This window comes from Aulonocara stuartgranti (assembly GCF_965226115.1).
Source record: "Aulonocara stuartgranti genome assembly, chromosome: 16".
NCBI lineage: Eukaryota > Metazoa > Chordata > Actinopteri > Cichliformes > Cichlidae > Aulonocara > Aulonocara stuartgranti.
In genome coordinates, this window is record NC_138952.1 from 14834940 (window position 1) to 14848553 (window position 13614).

Here is a 13614-nt window from a genome sequence, read left to right on the forward strand (position 1 = left end):
AATGATAATCAGATCATCAGCTATCGTAACATTACAGTTTTACCATATATTAACCTTTTAGAAACTTTAATTGTCACAGCTTGTAATTTTACAGGACTAAATTATTTGAGACTAAAAGTATAATTGTTTTTCTTTCAAAAAATGAAATAATATTTTTAAAATTTGTTATACAGTAATACATATTGTTACACAATAATCTGCAATCTCCAACAATTGTCAGTGTAAAAATCTAAACAGTCTAAGATTAATATATTGTAAAATGGTGATTACATATTAATAATTATCAGTATGAAAAACATCCAGTATAGTTAAAATATTTGTGAAATATTTGAACTATAAAAAAATAAAAATTTAATGTTATTTTATCAACAAAGGACAAAAACACTCTTTAAATTAACTGTCAGCAGATATGGATTTAAATTAATAGGGTTTATTAAAGCTCTGACTTTTCACCTAGTTTGTTGACTCTGCATATCTAAGGGAACTTTCCTCTGTAAAGTCTTATGTCACTGATTTGCCTTTTCCCCCCCTGTGTTACTCTGTCAGCTGTAAGACCAAAGTGTACTCGGATGACCTGCCCAACACCAGCATTGTCATCGTGTTTCACAACGAGGCATGGAGCACGCTGCTGCGAACTGTTCACAGCGTCATCAACCGCTCTCCTAAACACTTGCTGGTGGAAATTATCCTAGTTGATGATGCCAGCGAGCGAGGTTTGTAATCTGTGTACGTTAACAAAGTATACAGGATGTATGTGATGGAGTACTGTAGGATGATTATGATAAAAGGGATCCACGTTTCTGGCTGTGTAGCAAGATAAATTAAAGCTAATCTAGCTTTTTTTTTTTAAATTACAACATAAGGACTTTATGGTGTTAGTATTTATTTTTAGAACCTGATGAATAAATACACCAATTAACCTTCGATGTAAGGCTGTGAGTCCCATTTGTTCTTGTAATCTTCAAATAACCATTTAAGATCTTTTAGATTAATAAAAAAGCCAAATGGAACGTTTGTGGTTCAAATTTACATAATTTTGGGGTTTTTTACTCTGAGAACTCCTCACTAAACCCTGGAAAAAACAAATGAGGAGTGTGATGTTGAAGACTCAAGTAAAAACACATTGATAAGTACATTTTTGAGCATTATAGAAATAACGGTCGGGTTTCCAGGTTTTGATTCAGCCATATCACAGTTTAAGGAATCGTGAAATATTGAAAGACATGTAAGTAAAGAATTTCTTCCTTTATTGGTTATGCTATTATTTTAGGTGGCACTTCCACCTCTGATGAGTCAAGAAACAATATTTATGCGCTCAAGTAATTATGGTCTTACTATCTTTACCTTATTTTTTAATTTGCAGTTCTGTAACCCATAAATATGACATATAATCCCAATAGGTAGTAGCTAAAAACCTTGTTTTCAAATGTTATTATTTTATTTTGGAATCCATAAGATCTCAGCTGGACATAAGCTGACTAGCTCGAATTGATAATTTGATGACCTGATTGAAATCTCATCATCATATTGTCCATATTTAACTTGTTATGAATTTTCTTTTGCATAATTTCTTTCAGATTTCCTAAAGAAGAAACTGGAGAACTATGTGCGTACTCTGGAGGTGCCGGTGAGGATCCTGAGGATGGAGCAGCGTTCAGGTCTAATCAGAGCCAGGTTGAGGGGGGCAGCCGCCACCACCGGTCAGGTCATCACCTTTCTTGATGCTCACTGCGAGTGTACTGTTGGCTGGCTAGAGCCCCTGCTGGCTCGCATCAAAGAGGACAGGTAGGAGCTAAAATTGACATCACTAAGTATTTTGAATTTAATGCTGTTTTTTTGAAGGCACTGATAGGAAATCACACATATGTTTGACGTTTTTGCAGCAGTGCACCACACTACTGCAAAACCACCTATTGTTTTGACAGTTTAGTGTTACTATTGAGCCCTAAAAACGCTTTATTACTGCAGTTGTTATCATATTTCGCCTTGGTTGCATCACTGGGTACTTGAGCCAAAACTATCTGAATACTGATGGGAAAGCAAACTTTCAGTTATTAATACGCTGCCTGGCACTGCTGATATGAGATAATAATTATGCTGCAACCTCAGAGGAAAAGATAGCTTCTGTCAATCTGCAGGTTATGCAAACTGTAGAGTGTAAGGTTGAGAACCCAAAAAACAGACACAGGAGGCAGCAGGGTTTAACAAAAGGTAAGCCGTTTAATTAGGCTGATGGCAGACGTCCACAGAGCAAAACACGAAGAGAAACAAAACCTAAGCCGCAAGAGCATGAAGACAAAACCACCCGGGTGATGATCACAGACAGGGACAGAGGGGAAGACAACAACACTTATATGACAGTATTTATAATTAAGGGAAAGCGGACACAGCCCTGTAACGAGACACAGGTGAAGATAATCAAAGACAGCGAGTCAGGTGGGGAAGTAAGACTAAATCCAAAACACCGGAGACGAATCATTACAGGGAAAAAAAGGGAAATGGCTAATAAATGCAGAGATTAGACACACACCTACACACAGCAGCTTTACACTAAGGCAAATACTGGGAAATTTCAGTAAAGTTATACAAGAAAGTCATTAAAGCAAAATAATCACAGCATCAAAAAAGAAACTGTAATAATAAACAAAACCACCAACAAATAAGAATCCTGGGACCATGACAATTAACACCGTCATCATGTCAACACTATATGACTTACGCAGTATCTGTATTAAGTGGGCAAAGGTTTGAGTTTGCTGCATCTGTAAAACCATTAAACAAATAGCTTTGATTTAAAGTGATGAAGAATTCATTTAATTTATGCTGTTTATCAAAATATTAAGATACTACATAAGGCATTTGCCCATGCTCTGTAGACACATTTATGCCAGCCACTGTTTCTGTGTGACAGTAATGAATGATGATGATCCTCTTGTGATTCTTACCTTATCTGAGGTCAGACACATTAATTTACCCTCAGGAGGAAATTGGTATCATATGACTCCGAATATTGTATTATGGAGCCATTACACTTTTACTGAATGCTGCTGCACATGTATTGATGTCTTTAAGTCTGAGTGCAGACTGTTGAGATGGTGCAGAAATTACACTGTATGTTCAAAGATTAAATTTCCAGACCTGCTCTTTTTGATAAAGAAATAATTTTGTCTGTGACTATCCTGAGAGGAAGTACATGCATTTATCTTACAAAATAATACCTGTGCAACCATACTTCCTACACATCTGCACCGCCCTTCAATAAAAACAACGCAGGGATTCCAAGAAACTGTATTTACATTGTCTTCCAACACACAGAACTGAGAATGTTTATCGTTGTTTGTCAGCTGCCCAAGAATTTCGGTGGTCCTGTGTTCGATTTTGTTCAATGTATAATATGTAAAATGTTTAAATAAAACCTCTTATTGTGGGGTAGCTACAGTCTTACTGTGCTGTTGTAATGCATGCAAGAAAATTGTCTCGATCAAATAAACATAGACATTGTCTGGATGGCAGCATATAAAACATAGAATATATCTTTTTAAAAATATATCCCATAAGATTTTAGCCTTTCAACTGCGCTGGTAATAAGTTGGGTGGTCCTTTTCCTCTTTATCCCATAGGATGTAGGATCTGTGATTTCCATCACACCACCTGACAGTTTGCCTACTTCCTCTCAATCCATCTTAAATGAGCTCGGGCTCCGTTTTTCTTTGCATGGTAAATTTTTAGCTGCGATAAAATTGCGTTCAGTTGCAATGATTTTCAGAGCCCGTGAAGTGATTTCCATTACAGAATTGTAGCTGTTGTTTTTTGTTTTTTTTGTTTTTTTTCTACTGCAGTGTTGCCTGAGGGCAAATTCAAAATATTCAAGCTTCAATATTGGTTTTCTCCGTGTCCCTTGTGTACCGAGATCTCCCCGGATTTTCTGAATATTGCTTGCATAATTTCAGAAATGAAATTGTGTTATTCCATGTGCCTGCTTTTCTAGGTGTTTTTGTTGTCACTGTTGATCTTTTCTTTGGTCACTTCCGCTTTCCCACTATTTTAAATTCCACTCATTCTTAATTTTGTCGTCATCCCCTCTGATCCCGTAATCTTCTTGACTCCTTCTCCAAAGCCAATCAGCCTCTCAGATCCCTGTCCTTTAAAACACAATGTCATTCTGCCCTTCAAACTGTTACACAATCCTCATTCCCCCAGCTCCACCTTAAAAATGTTGTTAGATATAAATTCAACATATTAAGCTATTATATATTCCACCTAATATTCAATATATTGTCTTTATTTTGTGTTTAGGGTTTAAATGACTTCTGTTTTGACTTCGTATTTCATAAGTTGAAACAGGGATTCATCTCTGTTTTTACAGAAATGTTGTTTATATTACAGCAGCTGAGTGGACAAAAGGAGAACAACACATTTGATGATTTAATTTTCATATTTTCTTGTAACTTTTTAAAGACTAACCAGTTAATTGATTAATCAAAACGTGAATGTTCAGCTGATTGCAGCGCTTTACGATTAATGATCATTTTCTTCAGAACATTTAATAATGTGAGTAATAGCTAGTTGCTGGCATGTTGTGCATAGAATTTGCAGTTACAACCCAGAACTTGATTTCTTCACAGTATGCGGTCGATTTTATGATGGTGGGATGTTGAGGCACGTTGAATATGATAATGAACCACATGCTTCATTTCAGTCAAGCCTGTTTCATCATACATGTGAACATTATGGCACTTTGTGTGTTTCAGGACTGCAGTGGTGTGCCCTATCATAGATGTCATCAGCGACGAGACATTTGAATACATGGCAGGCTCTGATATGACTTACGGTGGATTCAACTGGAAGCTGAATTTTCGATGGTATCCTGTTCCCCAGCGGGAGATGGATCGACGCAAAGGGGATAGAACACTCCCTGTCAGGTACATCTGTGTGTGGCTTTGCACTTGCATATCGTCTTGAAATAAGAGAGGCGAGATCAGATTAAACGCTGAAAAAGTTGGAAATATTTTGTAAGCTTAATTAAATGCAGCTTTTTTTCTGTACAGCAGGCTACAGAGGAAATGCTGAAAGTTAAATTTCTCTACAAAATATTATTTTATAAAAAGCTCCATTTTTATCTAGAGCTAGAAATAGATCATCTTTCCCTCTGTGTCCCACTGATGCCAGCTTCTGCCTAAATGGCATCCACAGAGTTGTGATGTTTCTCTTTGTAGTATAAGCATCCATGTATTTTGAAACAGGAAAATAGAAACTGCTTAGAGCTGCCTTTTTTGGCTTCACAAAACTCATCTGTATGCAAATCACTCCAAGCAGCAAACAATATCCTTTATTTAGGACTGACTTGAGTATAGAATGAATTAAAAGATAAAAGTAATTGCCCCTCTAAGGCTTTGTTTCAAATTGTCAAACAAATTGGCCTGTTATTATATCCTCAATGTTCCTCTTAGTTACAAAAAGATGCTAACGAATTCAGTATGAGGAAATGAAATATTACAAAAAGGTTTTGTGTTGTTGCCTTAATTTATGTTTTTTGCAGGACTCCCACCATGGCAGGAGGATTATTCTCTATAGACAAGACGTATTTTGAAGAAATTGGGAGTTACGATCCAGGGATGGATATCTGGGGAGGAGAAAACCTGGAAATGTCTTTTAGAGTGAGTGGTTTCTCTGTGTACCAGCACATGTTTCTGCCTTTTGATGTTCCCTTTTTATAGATATTTATAGATATTATAAAATTGGATGATCTTTCTAAATATAAAAAAAATAAAAAAATACACTGTTGCAAACATTTTTTGTTTCCTGCTGCAACCATGTGGTTGCTGCTGCTGATTTTTTTGTGAGAGTCTCTCTTTGTGCATCATCCTGGCAAATGTACTATTGTGCATTGATGGGTTTGAGCACTTTGGCAGACATCTGTGGACAGATTTTTGTCATTGTTGTAATGTCACAACTGTACAGGATGTACTCATGAAACCTTGCAGATGTGGAACTGACATCACATGAAAGCCTTAGATGTGTGTGCTCATATTACATGTTGGTGTGTACTTAGCTTTGAGCTTACACAAACATAAGGGAAAAATATTTAGTCTCTTTGCTTTATGTTTGTACAGTTTATTGTAAAAAGTATATGTTATTATTACCAGTTAGTGATAGTGTGGTTCGTACTTCACCTCATGAGTCTCTCTGAATTTGCTATCATTGAAAATTTAGTTCTGGGGACACTTACTGTACCAGAAACTATGACAAGGGCAGTTTATAGAAGGTGTTTTTGTCTTCCTGTCACAGCTTGTCGTTAGTAATCAGAAAACATGAAGTGCTGTTATAAGGCATGCCTGTGAGCTGCAGCATCTAGTCACAAACAGATCTACAGTAAGTGTGTGTGTGGTACGATGGTACGCTGTTAAAATTTAAGAGCAAATCTTTTTACTGGTAACAAACGTTATCATTTATGTAGGTCACCTAAGCATCAAGGGGGTAGAACAAAGGGAACAAGCATTCACTGACTGTTTCATCAGTTTTTATCCAGCCTATTTGTCTGCTTTCCTGTCACATACTACATAAATCTGCCTTGTCTCTACGCTTGCAGATTTGGCAATGCGGTGGCTCCTTGGAAATTGTAACATGTTCACATGTGGGCCATGTTTTCCGGAAGGCCACCCCATACAGTTTCCCTGGAGGAACGGGCCAAGTCATCAACAAGAACAACAGGCGCCTGGCCGAAGTCTGGATGGATGATTTCAAAGACTTCTTTTATATCATATCACCAGGTACAGAGCAATGAAACCGCCACCATGTCACTACTACTCTCAGCCACTAAAATGATGCAGAAAACTGAAAACCAAGAGTTTAAATCAGCTCTGCTGATTTTACATGTTATAAAAAAGGTTTCAGTGTGCACTGCTGGTCAAAGGAAGACGTGAACAAACCTCATTGCTGGACCCCTGTGTGGTTAATTTAGCAAATTGGTGTAAAAGGAAAGACATGTCACTTCCATTTTAGTCTTTCATTCTCTTGCAAGGTTTTTTTTTTTATTCTTATGCAAATGTACATTTTCTTTTACTTTTATATTTGAATTTAATGCAGCTTTGCCATCTTCAAAGTGGGATTAATTAATTCCTTCTCTCAGATACATTTTTTTTAGTGCTCTCTTGAACTTGGGTTCAGAAATTAGTCACGAACGGCCATCTTTCAAACAGAGCTCAAACACATATGGACAAACTAGAACAATACGACTGTGCAGATTGAGAGATGAGTACCCCTCCATCTGTCGACTTAGTAATGTGATTACCCTTTTGCAGGAAGCGGTATCCCAGAAATCTCGGGTTAACTGTTTTAGATGCCAGCCAACCTATAAGGGATCATCCCCAATCTTTCGATCTTACGGCACAAATTGTGACCTTCTCTTCCTCTCAGTCAGGCAGGATTCTCCACGGGCATGTGTGCAGACAGAGCCAGGGCTGTGATGGATGATTCTCTGTATATTGTGGCCCCGCGATGACTGTCTGTTCCTCCAGGACATTAGGGAGAATGATCTGGGTTGTGCTGCTGCCAGACCTCCCTTATTGGTGGAGAAGAGCACAGTAGGTTGCTCAGGCTGAATTTGGGAGTGGCATCTGGTGATCCTATTAAAAGTGTACCCCTTTCCTTGTCCTTCCTCTGCACTGGATCTAAGAGGCTATTCATCATGAGCTATAATATGTGATGCTTAGCCCCCGCAGATAGAAAAAAGAAAGGGAGAGAAAAGTAGCCTTCAGCTCACTGTTTTTATCTGCCAACTTGATATTTCTGTTTCCCACATTAAAGCCTGAGATGGTATTGGTAAGCTGTTTGCAATATCTTAGTTATGTGTGATAGATAGATAGATAGATAGATACATACATACAGTGCTGTACGTCTTATATGTTGACTGGTTTTTGAAAGCTGTCCTCTATTTTCCCTCATTGCAATCATGCTCTTTCATATTAAATTACCACCTTGAGTCTATCTGCATTCAAGCTACGAGTCCTCAAGCGGCACTTTAGGAAGAAACCATCTGTCTAATGTGTTTGTAAGTGTCTGTGCCCAGTCGCTGTCTAATCCTTTCTTAGTCTTTAGTTTCATCAAGGCTGATACATCAGGCAGTTCACATTTGGCTAAAGTGACTTACATCATGGCCCACAGTTATTGCACAGCTTTTGCACTTGTGCGCTATTGAAGGAGATGCATCTTCCACATTACACTGTTTGTAAATGGGATTGCAGGCTAACATTATGATTGGGATATTTTCAGGTAAAGCGCTTTGTTTCCCTTCATAAAGGTTCCCTCTGGTGTCGGGTCTCGGTGGTGCACAGACACAACCATCCTATTTTTCAGAGCAGAAAATGTGTCTCTTAATGTGACGGATGATGTTCACTGATACATATGGCTGCATTTCCTGTCTTGACATTTCATTTGCAGGCGTGATGCGGGTGGAGTACGGAGACGTCTCCTCTCGCAAAACCCTCCGTGAGGCCTTAAAGTGCAAACCGTTTTCCTGGTATCTAGAGAACATCTACCCAGACTCCCAGATCCCAAGAAGATACTACTCTCTTGGTGAAGTATGAGCTCTCTTATACTCTAATCTTCTATAATGTATCGCATACACCGGCTCCTTCTGCGTTCAGTCAGATATATCCTTTTAGCGCCTGGCCTCATTTTTTTCATTTTCTTTCAGAAAGACAATATCTCTGTGAGATATAGCCTGAAAATATCAGGATCTAGGAAAGGCTTAAAAAAAGCTGAAAAACAAACAACCAAGTTTGTATTGAACGTGCATAATAAACAGACGTTTGGCTGTTCAAGGAGTCGGTATTGATCCCCCCCACATGTTGAGGCAGTGAGATAAAGCTCGTGTATGCATTCTAGATAGTTTTGTATTCTGCTCTTTAAAGAACAAAAAAAGACTGTTTCCGAGTACCTACCTTAGAAATCAGATTTTTCATAGGGTTGTTAATATGTAGAAATTGTAAGCATGTAGTATGGTTTGATAACTACTCATTTACAGTTTTGACACAGCTTATTTTACGAGAGATTTTTTTAGTTATTTCCCTTCTGCTTTTTTAAAGTGACCACAATCAGCTTCTTGATGAACATAGCTTTGTGCGGGAAGCATTGAAGCGGGGGTCAACTCAGTGCTAACATGGGCCGTGCTATCTGGACATAGATGGAGGTCATGTAAAAGTAATGTCAGTCTAAGAACTGAGTGTGAAATGAGGTTGTAATCCTCTAACACTCATACAGCTGAGGATGAGGGGACTTTTCTCTCTCCTTTGCACTGCTCTCCTATACTGCAGTAAAAACTGGTTTTCTCTATCTCCCTTTAGCCACTGCAGCACCTTTTTATTTTTTTTTTTTCCCCATTTTCCTCTAAACCAGACTACTTCTGGCTGATTCTCATCCCCCATAACACACAGTCAGCCTTTCCTTAACAGCCGGAACCATTAGGTTTTATATCACTTAATTATTATGAATGCCATTCCGTTCCTGCATGATAGGCATGGTAATGGCTTAGGCAACATACATAGTCAGCTCCGCTTCAGCTCTGTGAATGTAGGAGTTCATTAGATAGCTGAGTTGACTGGAAGTCAGTAGGAGCTGTGATAATTGCTTATTGAGAAGTGTGCAGTCAACTTAGCTCAGTTTCATCTTTAAAAGTGGATATAATGAGCAGAGGTTGGACTAAATTAACTCAGTGACATGGTATATACATGATTTTAGCTATAGGATTTATGGAAGATGGTGACAAACTTTTTCCAGTTTCCAAAAAGAAAGCATCATTAAATCTGTGACTTGCATTTAAAGTGGTTTCAGCATTAGTGATGCTGCAATATTTGCAAACCTGGGGTGGCAACTAACATTATTCTCTGTTATTTGCTTATATGATTATTTTATCAAATGCCAAGAAATAGGTTAATTTTTTAACCCTTTAAAGCCTGAACCATGAAATAATTGCCAGAAAATTAAAGATTTTGGAAATCGAGTGATTATTAAACCTTCTGACAAAGAATTAAAAACAAAACACTGATGTATGTTTCCAAAACTCATGGATCAAATATTTGGGTTTAAAAGGTTAATTAAAAAACTAATCAAACCCTAAAGATACTCAGTACAACTGAGTGAACTAAAATGCTGTTGCTAATTATATATTAACAGATTAATTTCTTTGGAAGACAATATTTAAGATGTAGTGATTGATAATCAATTTGCACAAGAGATCCTTGGATGAAGAATTCAAACAATAAGGGAGGACAAAAAACAAGGACTTAGAAAAGGAATTTTTTTTTATTGATGTATTAAATGGGACGTCATTATTCTGGTAATGTATGTTTTTTCCTGTTCCTGTAGCCTAGCTGTTGTCAAAAGAAACATAAATAAAATGCTATGATGTAACCCTTTAAGACTTTAGTGTTACAAAGTTAATAAACTTGTACTTCTTATTTGTAAATCTGAACTTCCTGTCTATAGATCAGAAATGTTGAAACCAACCAGTGTATGGACAACATGGGGAGAAAGGAGAACGAGAAGGTTGGCTTTTTCAACTGCCATGGCATGGGTGGAAACCAGGTGAGGAGATAACAGGAAATACTGTATTGAGAGTATTATGCTTAATTGTGAAAAGAAATACTATTGTCTATATTATAATAGAATTTGCAAATGTAACTTTAAATCTGAATGAAACTAAGCACAGCCTTAAGCGTTCTACTTGGGTAGCAGCCAGGTGTTGCTAACTAAACATACTTGATTAATTGATCATTAGCAGGTGTGAGCACCTCTATAATTTGCTGATCTGGAGCATTTAGGTGTTAACACAATGTTCCCAGGAGTAGACATGCCAACAAATTTACTCCAAGGTCAGGGCATGTAATACTTAAAGATATTTAAAGCACAATCCCAAGAACTAGATCTCAGACCATCCAGGCTTTAATTAGCATGTTAAAGCCGAAGGACTGAAAAATAAAATGATCACGGTGTTGCAATGGTCCAGTCAAATCAGACCTCAACTTGACTGAAATGTTATGGCAGGAGCTTAAGAGAGCTGCGCAGAAACAAACTTCAATTTCTCCACAGTGATTCGAGAGAATGATGATTTCAAATTATTGCTCATCATTTCAAATTATTACTGCTAAAGATGGTTCTCCAAGCTACTAAATCATGGGGTGTACTTAATTTTAAAGTGCAGCCTCTAGCAGTACATTATCTTGCCCAAAAACTTGACTTCAGGTTGGAAGCAAGGAGTGTGTTAATCTCCAACTTCTAAGTCAATGTGCAGATTTTCAATACAATGCTTTCTCTCTCTCATTTCTGAAGCCCAGTGTTGATTAGACTCAAAGATTTCTAACCCAGAATTCACTTTGGTCCAATCAATATTCTTTATACTCGAATCTCATTATAGTTTTTTTTCTGCAGCACACAAGACAGAATATCTGTCCAGTCTTGTATAAAAAATATCTGTAGAACATCCTGGAAATGCCCAATAAAGTACACAATAAATTTTTAAAAAGCTCTGGAGTGTAAATAAAAACAAAAAATAAAAAATAAAAAATAAATTAAGGTTTAAAAAATATTTACAGTTTAGTCATCTATCCCTAAAACCCCTTACAATACTGTTGTTTTATTTTTTGTGATGTTGATGTTACTGATATTTTTCAAGAGCTAAATAAAACCTCTTCCTGTAGGTGTTCTCGTACACTGCGGATAAAGAAATCAGAACAGATGACCTCTGCCTGGATGTCTCCCGCCTCAACGGGCCTGTTGTCATGCTCAAGTGTCACCACATGAAGGGCAATCAGATGTTTGAGTACGATGCTGAGGTAGGATCTGTGGCCCTTTTAGGATCCAAATAATTCAAAATAAGGGTTCTAAAGCAAGTGGCCATTCTTTTCCCCTGTTCCTCAATTTAACGTTTGTACCTTTACCTGTCAAAAGGTAATTTCATGAGCAATAGGACACTGAGGATCTTTGGTCGTGGGAAAACTAGAATGACTGTTTTCTGCCACAAGATGGTGCTGTGTGCTGTTGTTGTTGTTTTTTTTTTTTTAAAGCACCACGGAAGTTGAGTTGCTATTTCAACCCAGCAGCTGTTTCTCTTTTCTCGTCTCATTATGTAGTATGTTGGCAAGTGGGAATATGATTTTGAGGTAAGCTGTTCAATTTGTCCCTCCTGAAGTGCCACATTGTGATTTAGTATTGTGAGTATGAGTGTGTGGACGCTGAAGTGTTAGTGTTTAGTACGGTAGATCGTTTATATAAATATATTTTTTTGGATGTGTACTGAAGTCTTTTTCTACATCGGTGACCTGGAATCACGCATTGCAATTTATCCTTTTATATTTTGTAGACAAATATATTGTATGTGCAGCAGAACAATCAAGTCACCAAATAATTTACATCGCAGAGAGAAACTGAAGTCTAACCTATAACCCCACCCCCCCCACCCCAAAAACAAGCAAACAAACCAAAACACAAGTATCACCTACAAATATCAAAGACAAATGATTGCATGCATTAGGTGCAAAATGGTGAGGTGAAAAAATAATAACCTTATGTCTTTTTTTTTTCTTTTTCTTTTTCTTTTTAGCTGTGTTGCTCATTACAGTTATTTCTATATGTGTATATATGTATGTATCAAAGTCTTTTCCTTTTGCAATAGCACTGAATTAGAAAATATAATTGACAAAGCTAGACGCTGCATATTGAACACCAGGGTTTCACTTTACCTAATATTCCTGGGTATGCAAGCAGTAATAAGCTTGCATTTTTGATATTCAGTCAAATGAAGAAACAGATGTTGTGGGCAGGAAACAAAGACATTTTGAATCTCATAGGAAAACTAAATATTCTTCTCAAGCCTTGTTTCCGTAGAATACATCAAAATACATTATGGATTACACAACTCAAAAAGCATTTTTATATGAACAATTTATGCATTTTTAATCCTCTGGGAGATGGTTAGACGAGGCAGCGTCGCATGCAGAGTTGTCTATGAGTGATTGAGATGTCCTATCACTGACATGGCGGTATGACAAAGTGAGGAAGCTCAGAGGCCTTTCCATCGAGCATTGAACAAATCCATGGAGAAATCCTTTCATTACACTTTGCTCTCAGTGTGTTTTCCTTAAAATGGGGGGAAAAAAAGAGAATAAAATGAATAATTCATAACGAAGAGGACCGGTCTCTGTTGTAAACAGCTCTGGGGTTTCATCGCTGTCAGTAGCCGGTGTTATTTTTAGCCCAGGTGTGACTGACAGGGACTGAATCCTGGATGACTACAGTACCATTAACATTTCATCTGGTCATCAGTTTCACTTTCACAGAAATACCTGGCTTCTCCATATTCCTCCTGTATTCATTTACAGTTGTGACAGACATCCACTTTCCTGTTCACCTACTCTGCTGTTTCAGCCAGCAATAAGTTCTATTTGCTGTGCTTTCCCTCGCATGGATATCCCACTCAAACACATGATAGCCAAAATTTCTAAGTGCGCTGAAGTTTTCACCAATTTATCTGTACTTTTTAACTTTGCTGTGCTTGTCAAGTTGTGTTTTAGCTTTAGTAGAGTCTAATTAATGTAGTTTTTAAACTTTTTTTTTTTC

At 37.4% G+C, this 13614-nt stretch overlaps 1 protein-coding gene across 6 annotated transcripts in view; it reads left to right on the plus strand.

Moving 5' to 3' along the window:
• The window catches only part of galnt13 (polypeptide N-acetylgalactosaminyltransferase 13), a 36781-nt gene that overhangs the window by 12284 nt on the left and 10883 nt on the right, over positions 1-13614 (plus strand). For 3 of the 6 annotated variants that reach the window (XM_082507180.1, XM_082507178.1, XM_082507179.1), the window contains 9 exons: positions 547-713; positions 1578-1785; positions 4752-4922; positions 5540-5657; positions 6590-6770; positions 8440-8579; positions 10486-10584; positions 11697-11831; positions 12129-12158. In XM_082507180.1, the coding sequence (XP_082363306.1) occupies positions 547-713; positions 1578-1785; positions 4752-4922; positions 5540-5657; positions 6590-6770; positions 8440-8579; positions 10486-10584; positions 11697-11831; positions 12129-12158 (1249 nt within the window). The remainder of the gene's footprint in view (positions 1-546; positions 714-1577; positions 1786-4751; positions 4923-5539; positions 5658-6589; positions 6771-8439; positions 8580-10485; positions 10585-11696; positions 11832-12128; positions 12159-13614) is intronic. The other 3 variants (XM_082507183.1, XM_082507181.1, XM_082507182.1) reach the window with 1 other exon arrangement.